Below are 26,703 nucleotides of genomic sequence, written 5' to 3'. Positions count from 1 at the left end.
ATGAAAAAAACACTAAAATTTGCCGTATTTACAATTCGCACCCAATACAATGTACAAATTCAACCATTTCATTTCGTTGTGCTGTAAATGTAATATTAATGCGACCACGAAACCCAGCACCCATGGCACGTGATATACTTACCACCCCGTTCCTCAAACCACGTAAAATAAATATTCAATTTCAACTAGGGATGCACATTACAGAATTTCGAATCCATGAGATTCGAATCCTTTTGTATTCGAATCTTATTACGGGATTCGGTATTCTGTTTAATGACGTCATAACACGTCATCTCATATACTATATTAACAATTTTTGAAACTTATTAATTTTGAAAAAAAATATTTTTGTGTTTGTGGGACTTTCGAGAGTAAACGTTTCGTAACGTCTTTTCATAGCCTGCTATACGTTTCATGACGCAAAAACTACCCAATAGTACAATTTTTGATCATTTTACAGCTCATGACCCAACAAGGCTGCTATAAAAGGGTCAATAAACTGACTTTTGTGGGTAAAATTTTTTTTTCCTATAAATATAAAAAGATTCGAAATTCTAGATTCGGAATTCTAGATTCGAAATAAAGTATTCTAGGATATCCTAGAATACCTAATTATTCTGTAATGTGCATCCCTAATTTCAACACAGACGTTGGACACGCTCGAAGACGAAGAAGACATAAATATGATTTGTGATTACTTTTCATATGAGCATTTCTACGTTATTTACTGCAAGTTTTGGGAGCTGGACACTGACCACGACCTAGTTATCGATAAAATGGATTTACTGCGCCACGCAAATGGAGGTGAGATACGTTTGTATTGTTATTGTTACCCTGTGAGTCCTATACGATATAGCCATTGACCCCCGTTCAAAAAAGCCGTATTGCTCTAACCCAGTAGTTCTACGTTTGTATTCAAAGGCCTCTGAGTAATATTTCCCACACACAGTAAAATATGTTGTAATCTGACAATGATAACACGGTGTATATTTAGTTGCGGTGAAGCGTGCCTTGGTCTAATACGGTGAATACCGTTCAAAAAAATTCAAACGTATCTGATAACACCGAGATCATTCCCTGGGTCCAAACCAAATACATTTTGCGCTCTAAATCCGCTATATGTACATATATAATGAAACCTGACAGTCAATATATTCAGCTGTTTTAGTGTCACGTTAAAAATATATCTGCACTTTAAATGATTGACCCAATCACACGCAGTGTAAAAAAAGCTAAACCGCGTGTTATCGATACGACTGACGTATTTCATGACGTCATACTCGGGTCATAATAGCTGATTATAATAATTGATTCGCGTGTTTCGTACAGCACTCTCGAATAGACTTATTGATCGTGTGCTCTCTGGTGCCGTTACACGGTGGGACTCATCAGACCATCGCCTCCACAAGATGTCGTACGTGGACTTCGTATGGTTCCTTATCTCAGAGGAAGACAAAAAATCTCAAACAAGGTAAATGGTTTGCTCCGTTTATTTGTTTCTTTGCCGCTGTAGGTTTCATAAAATATAATGCATGTCCGTATAGCCTTTCATGCATTGCATTTTTCTTAATTAATCTGCCAGCGGCATAATTAAGGAAGATTAACAACGTTTCACCAGTTGTTTCCATGATGATGATATTTCATATTTCGTCAATCACCGTAAGGTGTTTGCTGCTCAGGTGCCTTTTTATGAAAAAAAAACATCATCAATTGCCCTACACGCCTTTTCTATTTTATTTTACGTGGGCGAGGTCAAACAGCCTGACACCGTGCGATCCAATATTTAGACCAGAAATATCCCACTAACCCAACATTCAGCGCACACGCCTCTCAGATACGTTCACGCATTTCACCAAGTTATGTCCTTTACCATCTCTAAAACACCAGCAGCGTTAATCCATGCAAGTCCAAATACGAGCTCTAGTACATCGAAACTGCAAATAGCGGATTAAGTTCCGAAATATTTTTTTAAATAAAATTGCCTCTTTTACAGTATCGAGTATTGGTTTCGTTGCATGGACGTGGACGGTGATGGTGTCATATCAATGTACGAGATGGAGTTTTTCTACGAAGACCAAATGCGTAAATTGGAACAACTTGATATTGAACCTCTACCGTTTGAAGATTGTGTTTGTCAGGTGAATGCTCGCTTGTCTGTACATAGAATAGTTCTACTGTGTTTCTACAATTTGGGTATTGTTCTTGTATAATAGGACGAAACGTTTTCATTCAAATAGGCACAGGCTTAAATAACTTAAATTATAAACCTTTTTTTATAAAGAACACCTATGAACCACGTATTATTGTACAATGTTTTTTTTAACAGCAAAAATAACGTGTGAAAAGTGTTGATTATAATAAGACGACTCCAGTAAACATTTTTTATTTTAAACGATAGCGGTTAAACGATTACAAATAATTCAAGAACCTTTCACCAGATGCTGGACATGGTAAAACCAATCAACCGTGACCACGTGACTTTGAAAGACCTCAAGCAGTGTAAGATGGCGCATGTGTTCTTCGATACTTTCTTCAATGTGGAAAAATACCTCGACAACGAGCAGAAGGATCCGTTTGCGCCGCAAAAGGTTGGGATAGACAAGGCTACTATTTTTATATTGAATTTTTGGGATGATTTATTAAACTGTTTTGTTACTAACCATACTTTTATACATAATGCGTATGGAGCTAATTCATCTAATTTCGTATGAAATACGAACGCGGACACTGTGTATCCCTGCTTTGCGCATAATGTGCGAGTGCGGCATTTACCTTTTTAGCTCACGTATACATACGAAAAGTAGTTGATATTTGTAACTATGAGTTTGTCCGTCCTGTATTATCAAAACTTAAGCGTCCACGATCTAATATTTCAGTTAGTCGGACTACTTAGTTAAAACATATTTCAGAGTGTGACAGCAATAAAATGACACGTTTTAACTTTCCAGTCAAAAATTCTTGTGTTTATGACGTAGGATGCTGACGCGTTGCTCAACGAGCCAAGTGATTGGGAGAAATATGCCGCGGATGAATATGAGGTATTGGTGGCGGAGGAACAAGCTAACGATCACCAGATGTCGTTAGATATGTAAGTTCTGCTGTGTGGAATAGCACGTTCCGTGTTATGACGTTGTACTTATTTCGTCACAGGTCGTATGATGACGACATCGACCCGCTTCTCGAGGTCGAGCTGAAGAACCTCGGGCTAAATCAAGACCGCCCTCTGGCGGAAGAAAAGGAAAACAACAACGTTCTTGAAACTGGAGACATCCTGGAAAAGAACGCCGAAGTTGCCAAGGGTTTGACCACGTGACCTTGAACCAAGGTTACGTCATGTTCGAAAAATCGAAATTTCCCGAAGGAGGGACAGCGGGGAAGTCCAAAGAAAGCAAACGATGAAGATTCGCTTTATCGTGACGTCACGGTCGCATTTATGACGTCACGATCGCGACCCTTCGAACTTTTTTGTTTAAGAACATCGTACTATATTCGATACAAAAGTACCATTGTGACGTCACACCATTACCGGCACTTTTATGTTCTCGTGACGTCACAATATTGTTCCGTGTGAAACGTTCAAATATTTTTTAAGACAAATTTCACTCAATTTTGAGATTATTGGATCGATGTCGATACTCTGGCAATGCAGCCGCTGCTTCATATTAAATTTGGCCCCATTTTTTAATCATATCTTGGCTGCTTCATACGCATTGTGTGAGCAACGAAAAATACTTCTGCGGCTTAACGAGTGCAGCGTCCGATTTTTCGCAGTTACACCGTGTGTAAGTTTTTATTGTACGTCCATCAGCACTGTACACACTTTCACCGGTACCCCTTCAATTATTTATATTTACCGACGTAAATTTGCTGTGATTAACATGCGGTACCGTTGGCAATATATATTAGTTCAATTTTCGAACTAATTTAAAAGTGTCTTGAGAGAATTCAGAAGAAGATAAAATATACAATACAAGGTAGCGGAGCTATAATAAATAGACACGCAAAGTATAAAATCATAAAGAAAAACTTATTGTATACAGAGCAGAAATCATGTGTGTGTCACAGACTTTTTTTGCCGCCATGGACGTTTCTAAAACCTCTTAGGTCAAAGTAATTTTTCTTACGTACATTTTTTGTCTGTCGTGGATATTTTAAGTCCGTCAAAGACACTCTATTTTCGTCACTTTAAATTTGTTACAGACAAATTATTATTATCCTTCTTAAAGTAGTAACCGGTTCGCTTATCGATATAATTTCGAATCTTTAGAGAACAGTCCTTAAGATTCGTATAAACTCATCGCATCGTTTGTTTTGATAACGAGTGGCATAGGCCTCATTACGTCATAATCAATTAGAACGACTTCCTTATTACGTAGGATCTGTGAACAATCAAAGGTTTGACTTTACACGGTTACAGTTTGACCTTATGGAATTCTGAGACACGAATACACATAAAACAAACATACACTACAACTTGAACACCACAACCAATATTTAAAGTAAAAATTATTGGGAAAAACTTGTTGCAAAAAAAATAACTCGTTTCGTATTAAATATTTTTTAAACCACACTTTACTGCATTTGTGTAATATTTAATTTAAAAAGTTTCCGTAGACATTTAAGTCTGCGAAATTTTATTACGATTATTTTACATTTATGTTTATACAGCCAAGTTTTTGGCCAAGATAGTTCAGTGTGTTAAAATCGACGCCGGTTTTGTATTATATTTAGCCCAGCTTTTACACCCGCCACATAATAGTAAACCTTGCACCAACCTTCTATCCGTCCCATTCACCTGCCTTCATACCAGCTATCATGGCGGGTTAAACGGCTCGCATTTAACCGCTGCCTCGTAAAATGTGACCTCGTCAGTACTTCCGCATTAAAAGGGGCGAAAAGTTACCACCTCGTTAAGTAGGAACTGAAACTAATATAACGTTTTGAATCAGACCCAGTGGTCTACTATTTAATGTCTAAATTGTCAGCCATACATAACCAAAATTTTAAGAATTTCCACAAAGGTATATCAAGGTAACTCGTAAGCGGGCACATAGTGCATGAAACAGAAAACCCGTGTTTTAACCACTCTCATTGCCGCGCCAAGGCAGAATAAAGAGCTACAATTTATTACATTCATTTAAGTGTATACGATGAATAAACAACAGTTAAAGTTACGAGAATTAACCTAAACTTTTAACGTCATACCAAACTGGAAAAAACGACCCTGGTATACGGCAACCCGTTAAAAACGTTTGACCTGATTTTTTTAATAGTAACAGTTATACGATTAGGTTTAGGGCCGAAACAACTGTCTAAAAGGTTTGTTAGGTTTAAATTATATATTGCTATATTCCAGGCGCTTGGAAACGGCATTCAAAGCTTTTAAGGGGTTTTATAAATCACTTAACAGATATACTTATTTACGTATGCGAAAAAAATTGAAACCCTAAGACTTTACTAATAAACTTAATAGTTAGAAGCGCGAATTTATCCTAAAAAGAAAGCTGAAACTATGAAGGTTTTTTTCATATTGATACATGATAGTCTTTACTGCATTTGGGATCGCCGTTAGGACGATAATCCTCCACAGTTATCTAAACAAGTGTGTCTCCCCTGACGCACAATGGTTGCAACATATGTCAAAATTGAGCATTACAGTAAAAGTTGTTTCAGTCATTTGTGTTATCTGCAGAACAGACTGCTCGGTGGGGAATTAATATTAGCTTCTCACCGTCCTACTATGGGATTGCTTCTCTCGTCTCGAGATACTCTGTTTGCGGTGCACCTCGCACAAAAGAACGATTAATATAATGTAAATAGTAAGTAATTCCAAACGCAAACCGAACAAGCGTCGCGTTAATTCTCGAAACGATACTGTGACGTCACAGAAGCGTTTTCCTAATTAGTCGCATCGCCTTTTTTCAACGTCGGACGATCGCGTGAAACGGTGTATATAAAACGAAGGCGCGTTTTAATTTATCTAAGCAGAGTTGTAGAGTCATGGTATAGCATAGAGCCTAATTGGTATCTATATAGCCGTATGTGACAAATGCGTTAAGAAGCAGAAAAAATACGTTTAGTGGCATTGTTTGGTGTGGTTAGCCGGGGACGCAGTTTTAGTTTCACGTGGCAAATTTAAAGTCTGGTGTGAAATTTTTCGCTATTTTAACAGTTTTACTTTCACAGCAACACAGTAGCTTAACATGACAACAGTAGTTATGCGCACGATGACGCAAGATGACTCGAACCCGACACCTTCGTACAACGAGCAACATCAATGCTGGAACGTGGCGGATTCACAATTCGGTGAAGTTTTCAATGAAAGACCGCGCTTTGAATGCTTTGCAACCGAAAACCCACACATGGTAGCAGGGCCTAACTTACAACATTGGGAGGGTAGCGGGGGTTCTTATTACGACCAAGACTCTCCGGGGTCGTCGGTTGAAGAGCCGTATGAGTCGTCGCGTCCGAGTCACCCGTATTATCACTTCGAACCTCAACCGAATTACATGGAAGCAAATGGGTTTACTTTACTCCAGCAATATGTGTCTAACGTTAGCCATACAGAGCAGCAAGAAGAACCAAGTTATCAAACAAGGGTTCGAACAAACCTCAGGAAAAGAGAAAGGAATTTAAACATCAACAAAGCATTCGACGATCTGCGCGATAGAATTCCAAATCTTCCATCTGATACGAAAATATCGAAGATCAAAGTTTTGAGACTGGCTTCAGATTACATAAGACATCTTAGTAAAGTTTTGGTGAAGAAAACCCCGTCACAGGTAAATATATATTTGAGCAGAAAAGGTGTTTATACCCCGATGATGTGCAATGAATAACACAGTTAACTATTTTCACAACATCGTATACATTTTCTTTTTTTACATCTATCAACATAATAAATCCCATATATACAGTAGTGCTCGTCTGATAAAAACGAAACTTTTGATTTTTAATAAAAACATTATCTTTTCTCAAGGAATATGAAACTGATAATCATGATCAATTTAACGAGGAAATTTCAACGAAACGTAAATGTGACTTCGAGATAGATCCTGACGTCATTGCAGTCAAGAGAAGAAAAACTGACTGGGTAAGATAGTGATAAATGTAGTTTAGTTGGATGATATAAAAGTAAAGAACAACTATTCAGCTGTGCAAGAAAACTGAAGGAAATTTCCACGCTTGGGTGTAAATAGTTACTTGTTGTGCTAGCTGTACTGTGGCCTAACAAAGATATCTTTATAGCGGTTTTACAACTATACACTATTCTGGTAAAACACTTTATGCGCATTGTCAAGCTATAGCTATTTACATGTTTTAACAGCGTACATATTGCTGTATAAATTATATAAGGCAGCGTGACAAACTTGTATTAAACTTATGGGTTTGCCTATAATAATCATTACACACAATATTCCAACGTGCAAAACACAACCAGGAAGTATGGAATTCAGGTGCTAACAGACTCCCTTATACCCCACACAGTTATATATTTTTGAATTGCACAGAACTCATTATTTCAGATTTAATACGCAATATATTAGTAATGCTTATTTAACCACAGAGTAGAATTAACGATGAAATTGCACGCCACCAATCTGTCAATCAAATCAAGACCAACGACGAAAATGAACATTTAGCCCCCTACTTCCACCAAGCGGATCAAAATAACCTAACTACACCACCGCTAGCTGGAGAGCTTGATACATTCTTTCCTTCAACAGAATATTTCACAAATTTTGAACATCGCAACGAAAGTTATTAAGAGTGTTTTAAAACAAAAATAAACTTTTTTGTTTTAAGTTTAAATTTTCAAGTTTTCACCATTGCCGTGTACCCGCTATAGCATTACTAGCGCCGCATATACTGTCAGTACCTTGTGTTTCTTCAATTAAACTTGCGCGGAACATATGTTTACATTGTCAGCCGAATGTTTTCCTGTATTTTGTTTTAACCCTTGTCAAATACATTTTTTACACTTACAAGGCTTTTTTATATTAAAAAACGCAAGAAGGGAAGAAGTGTCTTAATCGAAAACACAACGCAATAAACTTGATTAGATAAAATAAGCTTATTCATCAAAAACTGTTGCATGTAAATCAGATAGTAGGAAAAATCTGATAGACTAAAGTTTAGTAGTCTTTATATTGCATAAGAATCCAATTTATGTAGATAGCCTTGATACAACATAGATTATCTTACGCTGCAGCTTCAACCTATAACATGCATATGCAAAGTATAGTAAAACGATGACGGTCGAGCTATAGTGTACATACAAAGCACGGATATCGATACATGTAAAAGTTTGGATCAGCATTGGGGTTGCTCGGAGCAACCTGACACCCAAGTTTAACCCCGCAAAGCAGGGGTTCGTACCCTTTATATGGGTGACTTGGATAAAGAAGCGAAACTATGCAGTTTAAAGTGGAACATGAAGTTTGACGTTTTTAACACGTGTCTGGTGACAGTTATGTGTTCAATCGACACAAACATAAAAACCCATTTAAAAAAAACATTACAACAACGCGAAATATTTTCGCCAAGTCCGGTATTGCAATGAGTTAAACATCTTAATTTGTTTAATTCTGATTAAAGAACATAGTATACGCCTAAACTCCGTATTAACGATCTGTTATAACATTAAAAAATACATACATTTTATTTACTATGCGCAAATTGTCAATGCCTTAATAAACCTTCCCGTTTTAAATGGTAAAAAAAAACAGGCAAAGAATTTCTGATATGTATAAAATTCATTTCACATGCCGACTGTTACTTTCGTATTCATTTTTCATGTGGTGTATCACAACACGCAACAAAGAATGAATTCGAAACGGCATCACACGTGCGAGTGTGAGTGTTATGCGATACTTCAGCAAAATATGTCGCTTGCCTTTGCCAATGCATGTATGCTTGAAAGTAAAGTGGGCAACAAGGTAACGCAATCTCACGACCACACGCGTCACTGCAATGAGAGAAGTTTCTTTTCAATTTGTTTCAAAAACAATACGTGGGAACGGCGGTTGTCAGATTTAACTTTACACTAAAACTCGGGCGTGTTGTCTTTGGCTAACGCGTTTATCTGCTACCAAAAGTGCGAAAAATTTTGTTCCTACCCAATTAAACGGATGTATATTGCAGACTGGGGCCAGGTGGGACATGTTTTCATTAAATTGTCTCGTCCTATTTGGTAATATACAAAGAACATTCATTAAGAATTTTAAAACCGATATTATGTGCCAAAGGTGTCCCATCTTACCCCACAGTACTATATAAATAGTTCGTTCGCTGTAACCTGAGCTGAATTCAAGGCAGGTCGCCATTGATTACTTTACTGCTTGCAGTTAACAACCAAACGTGTTCATTCAAAATTGGTGGCACCTTTTCCGATGCGAAGTGTAACCTATTATTGAGACTTAATGTACCGTAATCTAAAGTGGAATCGTTTTCGTGATTAATGGAGAAACGACAGCAAAGGACAACCGATCAAAGGGCGACCACCACGAGCATTTGTCTTGCGGTGGTACCAAAAATGTCGCTGATGCGAACGAAGCGGAAGGAGCGAAATGTTGCTTGAAAACTTGAAATACCTCATTTTGTGGATCGTGTCAATTCGATAGACGGATCATTGCATCGCGTTTCTTTGTTACGTCACAATTCCGACGGTGGGCCGGCTTAGACACATCGAAGCAATTTATTTCGTGCGCACCAGCCAACCGTAGGAGGAAGCTGATGAACCGTGTCGGGAACGCAGGTGTTAGCCAGGCAGTACTGTCAGGGAGACGGCATCCCGGGGACCGAACAGGAAATATGCCATATTTTAAACCCCCACTTCCACCAGTGTTGACCAACGTTTTTATCAAAAAAAATCGGCAAAATGTCTCGGCCTAGCCAGGTAAAAATCTTTACACATTATTTTGATTCATGTGTATTATAAGATTTAGCGGTAGTTTGTCTAACCTTCGCATGTATAAGTTATACAGGTAAAGCAAAGCGTTATCGGTAATTTAACGGGAAAGGAATGATTTCCTGTCACCTAAGTTACGTAAACTTGTCGACGAGCAAAGAATGCGAGCCCACCAAACTAAGATTTTGATTTGGTATACGGAGGCAAAAACGTCTCTCGCGAAAACGGAAACACTTTTCGTTGGAAAATTGTAGCGAGTCTAAAAACGTAATGGAATTGAGCGTTCCAGTTCATTTGTAAGGTCGTCGTTTTATCTTGTCAGTCTTTTAATCTTAGCCACAGAAAAGAAAACAGACCACAAATGGAAGATTTGTTTTTATTTGGGGACTGAAGTGAAATGCTGGTCACAACTGGCCGGGCTTATCGAGTGTGCTGCTTGAATGGATCATAGTAGAAGCTATCACAGGTCCACTTTCTAAATTCCGACTCTTAATGGCTTTGCACAACGCACTTAACCACCCACTACGGGTATCAAACAAATACGCGTGTCGTTTTTAAATCAGGGGTGTCCGGAAAGTATTCAACGGAAAATCAAACTAACTGACTGATCAAGAATTAAAAACACGCTTGAAGAGGTAAATTTTAAAAATCGTTAATTTTTACAAAATTTATGGCAAACTAACAATAAAAAAATCACTATAAATATGACAACGTTCATGCACCTTTATCATTGGAACACTTCACTAAAAGTAACTAATTAACGCAGGGACGCCTAAAACGACCAGCAAGTAAAAGGAAATCTGATTTGCGAAACCTTAATACGACATCCCAGGTGCCGCGGCAAAAAACAAGCCGCCATTTTCTAACTTCAGACCTGAAGTTGTTTTGATACAGACGCTTAGGTGCACGCTTTCAACGCCTGTTCAATGTTTGTGAGATAACAAGCCACAAAGAAATAACTGTAACTCTAGAACACATCTATCTTGCCGTTGGAGATAAGGCAGCGGTCAGTAAAGGGTTTAAATATTTGAGTCAAAAAATAGCGTTGTGTCCGACTATGGCGAAACGCGAACCATTTGGGTCTAAAGGAATATTTTCATTTTGCTGATTCGTAACGAACTTAAAATCGAAATTGAAATTCAAAGTTTGGAATTCTAGTATCATTAATGGAAAACGACAACAAATGTTTCAAACTTTACATCACATTTCTCTATCCTTAAGTGATAGTGTACAAAATAAAACATGGAGAATACAAACTTCTTTATACGAAAATATGCTTGTCAAAAAATAAAACCTAAACTAAATAAAAAAGTACAAATAAAAGTATGGGTAAAACTGGTAGCAATCTTAAAATGTTTTAATACGCAGTTGAACAAAAACTGCATTAAACAGTGTTGTTTAATTTTACCGCGTTAACGATTTTACCAACCGATCTTTTTTACGGTTTGTTTTTTTCGTTTAAAACAAAAATTTTACCCACTAAGACCACAATCCTAATTTTGAAATTTAATTTTTGCGATGTGGCAGTATATATCGAAAAATATTTTTCGGGAAGCTGTTAGAATCTTAGATAAAACAAAAGCAAAAAATATTGGATGCAACTTGAAGTACATATATAAAATTGCATTTAAAACCCTTTTTTTACAAAACAAACCACCAAGTGACACCAAAGAGCAATTAATCATCTATTTTGTTTTTTTTTTAATTGGCCTATTTTACAAAATATTTGCAAATGTGTGTAGCTAAATATTACTTGGTTTGTGTTAAGCGAAATTACCGCAGAGCGCAAGTTAAAAACTGTTTCGTTTAAAAGTACGTTTTACGTGCTAAAATTAAATCAATACGTCATTCTCTAAAGTCTAACAGAGTCATAAATAAATTATGACATCATTTCGACATGGCAGCAAACCAAACGTCAGTTTTCAAAGCGTCACCTGCGCTATGCTTGCAGTGTAAAAATGCTGGGCTTCTAACCTGTCCAGCGCGTTATACTATGTGTATACTTGACCCGTGACTGTTCACGTCAGGTCAGTTGTCCGCGGCGGTCATAGGTTGGGGTACAGCTGGTTTAAAACTACATGAACCCACTCAGAATGCAAGTGGGGCGTGTGACGTGAACACACACAGCTTTTCGCCTGTATACACTAACCGCTTCCATGCAACTCTGGTCAAACCTACAGTCGCCGTAGTAGTTAGTTTGGCATGTGTTGTTACGCTAAGAGGGAATGTTTGGGAACGAAAGTGTCACAACATTTTACACTAAGTTGCTTATTGAATTAAACTCCTAAACTGTACACTCTACCAGTTTAAAACCTATGAGGAAATCCTGAATGTAAAACGTAACTTACAACACAAAACTTCCTACAGCGTATCCACAACAATTTAAAAACCGATCAGCGTCTCACAACAATACATTTTATATCGATATGTATAGTAAAACACTCATAGGAAACACATTTTATGCACTTTATAATAACAAGAAGATTTCTTTGTACGAAATACTAAGTAGAAACTATACGACTCTCTAATAGTTGTTTTCCGAACGTATATATAGCGTATATACTGTTGTTTACAAACTGATAGAAAAATTAAACTGTGTATTATGTGTAATGCCTACCACGGCCCACTAGAGAAATCTGTATTAGGCCGTGTGCCTACCATACTAATAAGTATATATGTATTTAATATTACACCGAGAGTTAACATCATTTCCAATACATAGGCATTTCAACGTATACACAGCTTTTGGTACAAAGTTGTTTTGTTTTGTGCTGTGACAATGAAACGTTCTCTTTAAATTTCTAACTTTGTAAACAAACCGCTACACCTATACAATAAAAGTTAGAATGCAAAAGTGCATACACTGCTAATTAAACATGTTACATACTTGGAGTTGGAGACTTGCTACGGATTTTTTCTATTTTGTTTCAAAGCTGTTGCGTTGGCTACACAACTTCAGAGTCTTTATGTAAAAATATTATATCTTGCTGGTCAAAACTTTTCAAATATTATTAAAACAACTGGTTCCAAAACTATTTAAACGATGACAGAACACGTGCAGAGCATTTAACGGCGGTACAGTTTCTTTCTTGAAATTACATCTTTATTTCACATTATTTCTAGCTGTACGGTACATCATAGAGAACTAATAAAAATTATAACAGTTCTCTATGATTATATTTCTTGCAACTGCTACGCTCTGAGACATCTTAGGTGACTCAAATGCTACAAACAGCGCATCTGTATACATTCAAACTGCAAACGGCGTAAAATACAACACTACTATCCACAAACATTGCGTACAGCACCTGAGAAACTACTAAAAATTGCAAATATAAATCTTAGCCGTGTTTTGTGTTGTTTGACATTTCAAACCCATCTATCACCAAGACTATTTCGCCAAGAACAACTAAGAATATCCTGTTTAAAGTAGACATGTCCGATTTCTCCAAAACAAATGCTATTAACGATCGCTTTTACGTTAATTTTCCGAATAGTCTTCAATCTTTAAATGCAATCATGCTGTGGATGAAACATTACAATTTTGCTGATAATATTTTACTATATTTTTTAATGCCATAAACTTGTTGTCCAACTATTTTGTAAAATAAAACAGAAAACAGGTTTGACTTTCCTTAAGAAAGAAAACTTAATAATTTTTTTATGCTTTTTTATTGTAAGAGCAGTTCCCCAAGGTTTCCACAGTGAGTATAATGGCGTGTATATGCCTTACGCATACACTGTTAAATTTTTTCCAATGACGATTTGATTGTGGTACTTTTTACAACCGTGCAAAATATTAGAACATGCAGGTCAATTTTGAGAAAGTCGCCGCACGATTTAAAGAATGTCATAGTTGCCAGTTACACTGCGCTAACTCCCGTCGCCACAAATTAAAAGTTAAATTGAGACTTTATTTTGTATATCTGCGGCAAGCGGTTATCGCAATTGGAACAGATAGGCGACCGCATCGTAGCCAATTTGTTTGAATGACATATCATAACGATATCACTACATTACCGACTAATCCGTTGCGTGTTTGTGACTTACAATACAGAAATAGAATAGACGGTTTTATGTTAAACTGTGGTTTTAAAATAGTAGAATGCTAAATTCCACAAAAAAAATATGCAAAGAAAAATCCATTCACTAAAACTTAGTTTAAAAACTTTTTGTAGCGTCGTGCTGTTATTAACAGAATAAACTTATTATTGTCTTATGCCATAGTAAACATATTTTGACATATTTTGATGTTATCGAAGAAAACTACTTTGGATGTTACTCCGTTTATTGGGGATTTATTTACTATTGGGTCATTCAACCGCGTCACAATACGCGTATTGTTTCGTCACAAATAATGCGAGCATTATTTTGACCTCACATAGCGCTTTGTATGGATCAATGTTGACTGATATTGGGCACGGTGTAGGTCGTTACATCATCAATGGTGCGATTGTGACGACAGAGAGGATTAAAAACTTCCCCGGCCACCATTTTGAAGTAAATTTCGCAAAATTTTGACCTGTCTCTCGGCACCCGACACTTTTACTCTTGGGTTACGCCAAGCGCGACTTGACGCGTTTTTTAACCCCCTTCGGTTTCACGGCGAAGCGGCAGCTCTAAAACTCAGACAAATTCAAGTACAAACGCTTTTTCGCAAGTTCTCTCTCGCAGAGTCATTGTGGCAGAGAAGCGAGGCAGGTGATCGGGAGAGGGGGCGAAGCAAATTTATTTATTGAAGGACATTTTAGCATTGACAGATCATTCATAAGTTGTTTGTTTGTATAAGTCAAACACCATGTGCAGTTTTAGTTTACAGAATGTACTACAGTCTACAGTATCATATTACGACCGTAAAGAGAATTTTTAACTAAATATTACTGGCGCCCCGCACAGTAAACAGGTTTATTTAAAATCTAAATGTTTTTGTTTAAAATGTTTAAAAATGCTATCCTAATCGGTTTAGGCCTTCGCGATAACATTGCCGGTGACTGCGCGCATACTGAGTGCTTCAAATCCAACGGTGCATGAAATGGTTTGGAAAATAAGCGTCGAACAAGGTACCAGCTAATGAAATAAACGAAAAATTGCAAACCAAATTATTTTAAGAATTTTGAGATAATAGATTTTCGGAAATAAAGACCCTTACGCCTGCCTAACGGTAAAACGGGCTACGCGGTCGTCAAATAGAAAACAAATAGAAAATAATTAATAAATACAAAAACAACTGCAAATGCGGCTGTGATAAAAAAAAAACTCTTATCATTACACAAATTAAATTTTAGCATTTGACCACGCGCTATAGCACATAAAGCTCAGTTTTCGCCGGCCGACGCCATTTTTTCTGATCATCGCCATTTCTATTTGTACCTCACATTCAGATCAAAAATGCACCAACAAACATAAAAGATATCTCGGCGAAAACACGGAATACAATGAGCTTACGTACCGGTTAATAATAAAACGTTAAGTTGCACAAATGCCAATATGATCCTAGGAATTACTGTACAATGTACCGACAGTTTAACAACTCATTAGCACATGGTAATGCAAATTGCGACCTAAAGGTAGACAGTTTAAAAACTGTACATTGTATATTAGTTCCAAGCCACAATTTTGCGTTTTTTTTTTATTTTGAGACTTATTATAAATTTATCGCAATTCTGCTTCAATAGTTATAGTCTATGGCGTAATTGATCTGTGTTATTCCATAATCGTCAATGCAGATGGTATATTGTTATGTCAGAATGCTGTATCTTTGCTGTGTTGTTTTAATTACTCTTTCAGACTATGATTTTATTAATTTTGGTTTAACATACGTGTACAAAACAAAATGTGACGTTCGTTTTAAAAAAGAAACGTACAGAGTTGTCGATAATATTAACAAGTTTAAAGTCATGGGAAATCTACTTGTAATTTGTACATCTGTAAGTTAATTTTAAAGAAGAGAAAAAAAGATTTTTTAAAAATAAAGCGAACATACTTTGCACGAGAAATTGTAACAAATGTTAAAATCGGTCGTTTAAAACTGTAAATAGTTAAATGCATTCAAACATAATTCTCCATGAGAAGGTCTATGAGAAATATATGAGAAAATGCTTAACTTTTAAAAGCTCGAAATATTTGACCACTTTTAACTGAACAGAATAAATCTTTAATAAATTAGATGTGTTAAATTATGTGTATATACTACATAGGTAACTATATTTATACTAACACATGTAGATTATATAGATGTAAAGATGGCTTATACTCAAATGTATGGAGTATATGGTAGTAGTATACTCAAAAGTATTGCAAATTTTACAATTTCTTCTTTCTCTGTTTGCTTAGTTTTTATTAATTATAGTAGGGTGGGGAAGATGGGACAGTTTTCACACATAATATCCGAATATTCTAATCGTGTTTTTTTTTTAAATTAACAACGGTCTATGGGAGTCGTGAGTATACGGTTTTATAATTTTTTTAATGATCTTTGTTTACTAGCAACTATAGATCAAAAAAAAATTGAACAAGAAGGTGTCCCATCTTCCCCGCCCTACTATATCCATGGCCTACTGAGTAGGCCATGCTATATCTAATTGATGGCAACCGACAGTTAATCTTAATTATTGACAAAAATCCTTGTTAAAAATTGTTCATATTGAATATCAATATTGAATTTATGTTTATAGCTTGAGATTTGAAAAATAAACAAAAATTACGTTTGAAAAACAAAGTAATAACGGTAACATTTGTTTTATGTTTTGGTATTATATTTATTCCGAACAAATAAGCATAAGTTGGCAAGTCGCTATATTATTGGTGGAAGATGGGGCATCTATTTAGCACATAAATATATCCAAACAACCTAAATATCCAAACAACCCGATCGTTTTTTAAACAATTAACAACGGTCTGTGGGAGTCGTGAGAATACTGTTTTAGAATTCTTTGAATGTTCTTTGTATACTACCAAATTGGTAGAAAAAAAATACTATGAAAAGGTGTACCATTTTCCCCACCCCACTATAAGTATAAACAACATACTGTTGATGTACCTACATACAAAAAAAGATTATTGCCGCATTTTATTTTGAATTATAAATTTTAAAGGTAGAGTAAAATTACTTTAGTTTGTAATGAACAGTTAAGTGTTTGAATCATTTCGAGAGTAAAACACAGCCCAACTTAACTGGTATAAAAGTCGTATATGCTCTATACCCGGAAAGTAAAACACTTAGCGTACAGGAATCCGTTTCGCTTCTAGTCGTCGAAATTTTTCGTTTTAAAAATTTTAGAATGGATACAGCTGTCGGGTTGTTAGCGATGCACTAGGGGAAGGATTTTCGTGTTTACTTTCAAATCAATTCATCTTCGTTTTTTTCTCGTCCCCGGCGTCCCGCGAGCAGCACGCCACTAAGTGCTCACCCCCAAAACCAGTTGTGACCCCTGACTTTTGTTTACTTTCTTGTGCGTTAACTTAACACGGACGCTAAACAAGCACAGCTTAGTGCCACCTGCCACTTTGGCTGCACGCCAGCGCGCGCCGCATTATGGTTATAACTCCAAGTATGACACAAAACAACAAACGCATCGTATTTATTACAAAATGTTAAAACAAAAGAACAAAGTGCGAAAAATCTGGCGAAAAAAATGAAAATTAAAATCGGCCACCCAACAGTCAAGTCCTATGTTACGTCACGCCCTATCGCAATTCTGATTGGCCGATACAGTTGCTTTAAACCCAACCCGTTTTGAATCGCGAACGCCGCTCTCAAATTTCATTAAAATATTTGACGGAGATTTTTGAGCTCAGTTTGCGAACAAAAGATTTGACCGGGTACGAACGGTGTGTAACGAGAAGGCAAACTGAAACTAATGACATTACGGATACGCTTACAAAGTTATTTAAAAAGAGCAACCACATACTAACGTGTGGTCCAACATACATAGTATAGAGTGGGGTATATGGAACACATTTGCATTCTATTTTCTCGTCCCATTTAGTGGTTAACAAAGAACATTCGAAGAATTATAAAACCGTATCCTTACGACTCTCATAGACCATTGTTAATTGTTTAAAATACGAACAGGGCATTTAAACATTATGTGCTACATCTTCCCAAAGATGTACTATACCATTGTCGCTAATATGCAGAGTTTGAAAACGGTAACTTTGGATAAAGGAGTAATTTTTACCACGGCATATTTGTATTATAGAGAGTAATAAAGCTACATACTGTAACAGCGAGCTCCACGGAAAGCGTACTCGGTGATATCATCGACTGAAACCGATTCGAAAACCCGTAACCTCATCATCATTGTAGCAGCGTGGTATGGCTGAAATGACGAAAGAAGTCGAAAGTTAGCGTTGATACTTTTTATAGTTCATTAGCACAGCGGCGTGGAGCGATATCTTGGGCCCGAAACCGCTGTCGTATTGACAGTTCGTGCTTGTGGCGAATTTTCAATATCACGTTCTGGCCCACAGGCGCCTTGGTTTGGGGGTAAAGGGTTGAGTAGGGTATGTGGGTTTGGGGTCTGTTGGCGAAAGAATAGCGTTCAAATAGCTCATATGAAACGGATTTCGGGCGTGAAGCGACTTTTGTGTTTGATAAATAAGTAACCCGACGTCGTACCATGGTTGCTTGTGGTTTTATAAGATGTTTATGTCACATCGAAAACCGAACGCGGGAAAAATTCCAAAAAAATCGCAATATTCCTGAACCGTTACATTAGTAAGCTAATATTTCTTACGTAACTGGCGAAGTTAAAATTATTTTCCACGAAATCGGACTACTCTGCAGATAATTTCAGCTTTTGTTACCAAAGCGTCAAAAAAACGCCAAGTTATGACATTAATTCTTCAATAATTTGATTAGCTGGTTTTGAACTGGTAAACGCCCACGTCTGTGGGTCCTTACACTTTCATTCAAGCGGTCATTTTGGGGTCGAGGGCAGCATTCACTTGGCAGGGATGAGCACGGCTCTTAATTAGCCCCCACTACAAGTCAAACGTAGGCACCTCTGTTTCCTGTCAAGACCCGAGGCGGTCCAGGGTTGCCTGTGTTGTTTTAGAATCAAATACTTGACCGCCGGGGTGCATAATCTATAGTCAAAAAATCGAAAAGTGAACAACGTTTCTTATATAGAACATTTTTGTTACCATGCCTGTTGAAAAAATACCGGAAACTTGGTATACGTTTGGTAAAATTGTCGTTTGATAAAAATAGTTTTAGTTCGTAAACCCAATTACCTTTTGTATTCGTTCACAAACCAAAGGTTAAAATTGTTATTTCCGTCGCGGTAACACTGGAACCCCCAAATCGTTTCGCGAGTGGCAGTTGAATTTGTATAACGGAAGAGCGGTGAGCACTTGTATATTCCGTTGCCAAAAATCCAATTCTAGCTGGCCGCGATTCGCAAATTTCACTTGGCTGTGCCGAGGGCATGAGTTCTTTAAAGGAATACCTTCATAATTGTAGCGACCCTCAACCGAACCGCTGAATCGAGCGAGCTTCGCGCTCGGTTCCCAAACAAAACACGTTCATCGTTCGCATGATTTGGAAAGGTAATGGAAGTTCTCGGTATAAATGACTACGAGGCGCTGTCGATCTTCATTAGAAGATTACGGACGCGTTCGCGCTGCGGAAACGGGGCGCTCCGCACACGGAATGTTGCCATTTTGTGGCCTAAGAAGCAAGGTGTATCAAAATATAAAACCGCTCCAAAACGCTTGGTAATTTTTATGAAACTATTTTACCTCGCTGGCTATATGCGCTGTGTCCGTGACGGTGAACGTACTGTGCGACCATTTTGAAAGCGACTAAAAAGCGGCGGGATAATTGTGCCGCTATAATGTTTAAAGACAACAATAGCTACCGGGTCTACTTTAACATCAGGAAACATAAATGGCGGGAGCTTTTTTTGAGATAAAGGCAACGAATAGATTGGTTAGCCCTAATACAAAATGTCTACTGTTGTTTATTCCAGCAGTATACCATTGCTGTTGTTTGGAGACCACCATGTATTTTGTGCCTTTGAGATATTTCAACAGCATATCTATATATTTTACTGAACATCAACACCCATACATTCTCCATTGCAGATCGGTTAGCTGTATATAAACAACAGCCCTGCCATGGATTACAGCAATCGACTCGCAGTACACAGACCAAGCGAAAGTCACGCTCAGCACTACCACAAAATTGGGTACGATGACAGGTCAACGTACCTCGCCGAAAATTACGGACAGTGCCATATCACCAGCCCTTCTCTTGGCGGCTTGAACTTTGCGAAACGCCACGATGAACAGCCAACTTACCGCGAGCCCTTTGCCCAAGTATACAGCCGACAGCAGGAGTACCAGGACGACGGTTACTGCGAAGCGGAGAAATATTACGAGCCTGCTGAATACACCCACGTGCCAACGTCGCCATACCAAAGAGTTGCCCCGCAATCGACCAGTCCGTCACATTGTGAGCTGTCACGACACAACCTATCAACCCATACGTCGCCCTCTGCGTTCCAGCGCATTAATGGCGACCTGTCCAAGTCTTCGTATCAAACCGCGTGTCTCAATCCCGCTTATCAGGCACTGCCGCTCAAGTCGAGCCATTACACACTGGGTCAACCAAAGTTCATCTACCAACACTCCAACCAAAGTAACGAGAAACCGACCGATAACTACTGCTCCGTGAACCAGGGAAGTCACGTACACTCCACCTCGGACACCACCCACACCCCTCACGCTAACAACCCACCCTGCACTATGTACAACGAGCCTTACCAAGACACTAACAAGCCTGAAATAAACAGGAGGCTTCCCAACAATCATTTACCAAACGGATGTGAGAAGCCATCAATCGCCTCAACAAAGGCAACAACGAGCCCTTCCAAGTCGACAAACCGTAAAAATGGTGCAAAAACTGCTAAAATTGAGACTAAATTCAAAACTGAAAAGACAGGAACAAAGCCAATACCAGAAACACCTAAGTTCGTCAAGGCACCTTCCCCTAAATCGATTATTAACAAGACCAAGCCAACAAACAACGACGCTGTTGTCGTCAACTCCAACAACAACGGTAACAACAACTCAAAATCACAAAAACCATCTGAAAAGGACCCAGAGAAAAACCGAACCCAAAAACCGCCATACAGCTACGTGGCGCTTATTGCTATGGCAATCAGAGACTCAAATGAGAAAAAGCTCACGTTGTCCGGCATCTATCAATACATTGTCGATAAGTTTCCGTTCTATGAAAAGAACAGAAAGGGTTGGCAGAACAGTATTCGTCATAACCTCAGTTTGAACGAATGCTTCGTAAAAGTTCCGCGAGAGGGAGGCGGAGAGAGGAAAGGAAATTTCTGGATGTTGGATTCGAATTGCGAAGATATGTTCGAGAATGGAAACTACAGGAGACGACGACGAATGAAGAGGCCCTACCGACCTACAGCGTCTGCAGCGTTGGATCACACCAGAGCTGCCATGTTCGGGTTCGTGGACGGTGTGTATAACCCTTACGCTCAGTTTGGGGTTCACCATGCTAAGTATCATCTTGGCCACTACGGCTACAACAGTTGGAACGCAGCTCATCATAACCCTCATATTGGAAGTTATAGTGACGGATCGACTAATCCAGAACACATTGCGATGCCACATCCGCATATGCCGACTAACCCAGCCTACTATGGAAGTGCCTGTTCTGTCGGGCCGGGTTTACTACAGACTGGTTACGGCGCAACGATAAACTCAGGCCACCAGGCCCATCTAACCGCGCGGCATTCTGCGGGGATCGGGTACCAGTATTCCCCGCAGAGTCCACCTGAGAGCCCCGTTGTCTCGCAGTGCGCGATGGCGGCGCCTTCATATTACCCGGGTGATACAATGCTTCAGTCGGGAGGTTATTCTTGGCCTGAGAAAGCACACCACTAACAAACAGAGCAATCTGATTGCCCTAGCTACGGAGAAGGAGTCTGTAATAGAGCAGAGAGGCTCATCGCGCTGACATACAGCACGACACCCCGAAATTTATAAGTTCCGCACTTTGCACTTGTATTTGCGCTTTGCTCGACGTCGAACAGAGCAAACGCTGCATTCCGCTGGTTAGACGGTAGATAAATGAATTTTCCGACATTGCCAAAGCAGACGCCACATTTATCATGACATGCCGTATCGAGGTTGCAAAATATAAAGAGCCAATATAACTCCGTTGTGTTCAATGCCACATAGCGTGTCTCGTGCGTGTCAGTTCGCCCATGATGCATTGCCTAGACCCCGCGACCTGTGACCTCATTTCCTGCCCAGATAGGATTTGTTCTTGAACAATTCCAGTCGCTGACTTTGGCGTTGACCCCTTGAAGAGACGGTCCATCTTACCCTCGCTAGACTTTTTTGCGACTTGAAAGAACGATTCGCAACTGTAACCATACTTATAGCACGAATGGGAATACTTAGCTAAATGGCCGATGGTATGAGTTTTTAAAGCGTGGCCTTCCTAAAACGTCCACCTCGTGACCCCGCGTTGGTCAAAAAGATTTTAGGGCCGTCACTTAACCACAAGTCTGGCGTCGGAAGATGACCCTGCCGATAAATGAGTCGAAGCCGGTTAACTAGTAGTTCACCGTACAGGCTATCAGGTTCACTGATTGGTTATCGTGCACGTAACTGCTAAGTCTGGCTTAAACAGTAAAACTCAACTTGCTGGTTTCGTGTTTCTTGTAAACAAACAAACTCCTTCCAACAGCGAACCACAAAACTCAAAGTCTAAGTTTCCCATTTTAAAACTGACGCCCTTTCGACCTTGACTTTTTAACGCCCCGTTAGCGGCAAATACGAGATAAAATCAAAATCGTGCCAATTTAACAAGTTTACACGTAGTCCTACACAAGACATAGCTTACGTTTTCGTTTTGCTGATCACCTACAAATTGAACTTTTGAACAAAATTGCGAAATGTGCTCTTTTCGATAGCATTTATTTTCGTAATTTTAAATGCGTTAAAAGTGTTATTTCACCATCTAAGGTTATACTCGTTGCCAATTCAAAATTTTTGTCGTGGACATGTTGTTTTATCAATTGCTGTTTTTTTTAAAAAACACAATTTCCTAAATAAAATCATTTGAATAAATCGGTGTCTTGTTAAAGTCGGATGACAAGACTTTATTAAGATAATGAGATTTTAGGAAATAGGATTTTCTTAGATTCTAAGCTGTGTTATGAAAACATGGTAATCCTAGGGGCGTGCGTAAAAACAACAGCATTTTCACAAGCACAATAACAATATATGTACATATGGTTTCGAAACAAGATTACTCGGTGTATTAATGACAACATGTTTGCTCCTATTTGGCATTTTGGAGCAAATCCAAAAGCGTCTAACTCACAATTTACCACAAGGTCCCTGTGTATCCATTACGTTACTGCAAGACTAAAAAATAGCATACTAAAATGACGCATTGCACGTCAGTCAAAATAAAAACATTTAAATTTCGAATACGTCATTTATTCTTGGTTATTATGATGATGACGTAATTCAGCACTTGACATAATGACGTCTTTCTTTAAAAGCAAAAAAAAAATTAAAGGGATTGAAAAAATAAAACAAAGTGTTCTAAACTTATACACAGATGTTCTACATCTTTGAAAGCTGTATTGCCCCATTCGCAACTATAGATGGACAAGACATTGAGGTAAAACGAACTTTCGTTGGCTGCTGGACCTTCGTTTTAAAAGGTTCAAGGCCAAGTGTCAGCGACTATAACTGCTCAAGTACATGCCCTGTATGCGCCCAGGAAATGAGGTGAAAAGTCACGAACAACATCTTGTTACGAAAACGCTGGACTTGAGGGGAGAATCTGTTGTTTGTTTAAGCGTCGTTTAGGTTTTAATCCTTCTTTAAATAAACAGGCGACAGTTAGTCGACCAGTAAGGGATATTTTTGCTTCGTACAGGATGTGCAACAATGTTTCATTTTTTCAATGATTTTACTGTAACAGTCGGCCGAACAGGGACGTACTTTCTGTAATTTGACTACTTTGGTCATTTATGGCCTCTTGGGTGGTAAAGTCATGTCCAACGGCTGGTCCTGTGCCCGCACCTGGATATGCTTTTTATAGGAGTTGTAGACATGACGGTCAATTAAGGCAATCCATTAGTGACCAGCGTGTTAAATCCATTAGGTTCGAGACACTTAAATATTAGCGAGAAACTAATCATATCTATTCAATTTACCAAAGTTGTAATTTCTGTCAAATGGGAATTTAACGACGTCAATAAGAAAATTATAATTTATAGTAGGGTATCTTATCTTTGGATCATATTCAGAAAACACACAAGCAATGAAAACACCGAGATATAGTAAAGTGGTGGAATATGGGACACCGTTTAAATCTTTTTTCTCGCCCGATTTTTAGTAAACATTCAAAGAAAATTCAAAGAATTATAAAACCGTATCTTGTCGGCTCCCACAGACCGTTGTTAATTGTTTAAAACACGATCAGAACATTTGGATGTTATGTGCTAAAGGTTTCCCAACGTAAATTTTAAATATGGGACCAGACTATTATTCCAAGTTAGTGTAACTCGCCAGCGCTAGGGTGTGGTGAATAGATCCAGAACGTAAAACCGCACGCTAGTAATATCAATTACCAACCAGTATATACTTTACCACGCAGCGCCAATATGTGATTTTACGGTAGTTGAAACGACATGAAGCTACATCGGTATCAGTCTTACTATTATAAAAATATGATTTTTCCAAACATTATCAATACATAAATGTTAAATTCTATTTACTCATCATACCATACGAGCAGATGCACAAGCAGTTTATACATTGGCAATACAGCCATATGTTAAATACAGCTTCGTACAGTTAATGGGTACAATGAATATTTGGTAGATATACAATAGTACAATACAACCTACTTAAAATGTATTGCACACCAGTTCACTGATAAAATACATGGGCGGGAATCAAACATTCTTTTGACCCATATTAATTTAACTTTTTTTAAATAAATTTATGAGACATCTATGTGTGCGAAAAAATAACATAATTAAATAAACATGAAAGATACACATAAAGCACAATGATTATTTACACAGGTGACAGGTACCATACATGAATGAACAGTTTATTACAAATCAATGTTGTTAATTGGTCATAATATATGGTGTAAGAACATCTAGAGACGTTTTTTGATTAATTTTTCTAATTTTCGAATCCTGGACATGGAGTCTGTATCACCATTAGATGTTGTGGAAGCATTTAATGTGGCAGAGGAATAATTATGGGTGGGAACTTGAGCCCTAAAAGCTTCAAGGATAGACGCTTGTTCAATTTTTCTCAAACCTTTCATCTCAAGAATTTTCTGGAATGTATCTTGATCTGGGTCGACAAGAAGTCGAAGACAACTTGCAACGAAATTGGATGCGGGCTCGTGAGGAGTCATTACTACTTTGAGGAGCATCTCTGCCTTCGTCATTCCTTTTACCACAATCTTTGTGTAGGAGGTGGGTGGCTTTCGCGCTACTTGGGAAAAGATTGAAGGGAGGTCGAGAAGAATCGTTTTCAAGGAGTGAGTGTCAAGAAGAAGCTGCTCTGCACCTACAGTGCCAATGGGCTTGCATTTGTACAAAGAACTGATGAATCTCGGAATGAAAGAGTTGACGAACTTGATGCAGAATTGGGTGAAATACTTACGGGCTGAAGATAAATTTGCACGAACTGTCGGCACGGTTTGTTTGATATGGGAAGTGATAGCAGTGACGTAAGCACTCTGGTCTCCAACGTGCTCAACTGATGTCCAGAAGACTTTGGACATAGCGGCCAATGGAGGCTCACAGGCGGTCTCTAAATCTTGCACAAGGAGTTGTATGCAGCTTGAAATTACGGAGCTAAAAACTGACTTCTCTTCTGAGAAATCAATATTAGTTACCAACGCTGCATCAACTTTTTCCTTTAATTTTGTCTCAAGTTGTTCACTGGTTTCCAAACAGTAATCTGCTGTAGTTAAAATAGAACAAGTCAGGGTCAGTTCACCACTGCTAAGTCTGCTGGGTTCAGCAACTTCCTTTAAGCTTGCAGTTTCCTTTAACAAGTTAGTGACAGTTGAGAATGTTATGTTCCCACTAAGAGCTGTGTTGGTTGTTGATTTGGGAAGATTGCCGGACAAAATCCGTGAAGCATATTCTTTTAGGTACTTTTTAAACAACAAGCTTAAATCTAACATTGGTTTCCCAGTACTTAACTGAGAGCATTGAACCATGCACTTCTTGTAATACACAAATAAGTCAGCGCAGCTTGATAGAACTCCACTTTCCACATTCAAGCTGTTGGCTTTCATTTGTTGGCATTGAACTTGGAAATCTTCTTGAAACTTAGCTATAAGTTCTGAAAGATTTCTGTCTTGAGATTCAATGTAGATATAAAGGTATGGCTCAAAACAGCTGGATATCAATTTAATAAAAGGATTCTCAACTTCTTTCATTTTCTCAGGTTCTGCAGCTGGAGCTTCAGTTTCGGATTCACTGTTTTCATCTTCAAGAAATGGGTTTGTTGACTCCACCTTATTCTCCTTGACTGCCAGTTTAACGACATGCTTTAAATTTTCCCTTAATGTATTCCCCGACAAACGCTTCGCCAGCAAAGTTTCAAAATTTGTTGTTCTTTGAATAGCAAAGAGCAGAAGTTTGACATCAATTTCTTGCGCTCTCCGCTGCATCAGGTTGCCCAGATCCTTGTTTGTGATGTAACAGAACTCAACAGCGATGCGTTCCGAAACCTCCCACTTGGTAGGGAAGATTTTC

General features: G+C 38.2%; 4 protein-coding genes across 6 annotated transcripts in view; 3 read left to right on the top strand and 1 right to left on the bottom strand.

Annotated features, from left to right (window-relative positions):
* Positions 1–3,930, top strand: part of LOC100176266 — a gene marked incomplete in the record, with an annotated part of 12,562 nt that extends 8,632 nt beyond the window's left edge. The window contains 6 exon segments of the mRNA XM_018813115.2: positions 648–804; positions 1,330–1,471; positions 1,994–2,138; positions 2,439–2,588; positions 2,976–3,088; positions 3,151–3,930. Coding sequence (XP_018668660.1) covers positions 648–804; positions 1,330–1,471; positions 1,994–2,138; positions 2,439–2,588; positions 2,976–3,088; positions 3,151–3,313 — 870 coding nt within the window.
* A 2,259-nt stretch (positions 3,931–6,189) lies between these two features.
* On the top strand, positions 6,190–8,060 carry notrlc (transcription factor protein). 2 transcript variants are annotated; one of them, NM_001078310.1, is given in 3 exon segments: positions 6,190–6,782; positions 6,980–7,093; positions 7,568–7,982. In NM_001078310.1, coding segments are annotated over 3 exon segments (894 nt in total). In that variant the 5' UTR covers positions 6,190–6,203; the 3' UTR covers positions 7,769–7,982.
* A 12,602-nt stretch (positions 8,061–20,662) lies between these two features.
* On the top strand, positions 20,663–21,826 carry foxL (FoxL protein). Its single transcript, NM_001032597.1, is given in 1 exon segment — positions 20,663–21,826. A coding segment is annotated over 1 exon segment (1,164 nt).
* Positions 21,827–24,666: 2,840 nt separating this feature from the next.
* LOC100181726 (vacuolar protein sorting-associated protein 53 homolog) overlaps positions 24,667–26,703 on the bottom strand; it is a 4,727-nt gene continuing 2,690 nt past the window's right edge. For both annotated transcript variants that reach the window (XM_009864153.3, XM_002125923.5), the window contains exon 2: positions 24,667–26,703. This exon is cut by the window's right edge and continues 985 nt beyond it. In XM_009864153.3, the coding sequence (XP_009862455.1) occupies positions 25,080–26,703 (1,624 nt within the window). In that variant the 3' untranslated portion in view covers positions 24,667–25,079.

Source organism: Ciona intestinalis, chromosome 1 (genome assembly GCF_000224145.3).
Source record: "Ciona intestinalis chromosome 1, KH, whole genome shotgun sequence".
Classification (NCBI taxonomy): Eukaryota; Metazoa; Chordata; class Ascidiacea; order Phlebobranchia; family Cionidae; genus Ciona; species Ciona intestinalis.
Note: the sequence above shows the minus strand (reverse complement) of the source record. Positions and strands in the feature narration are given on the sequence as shown.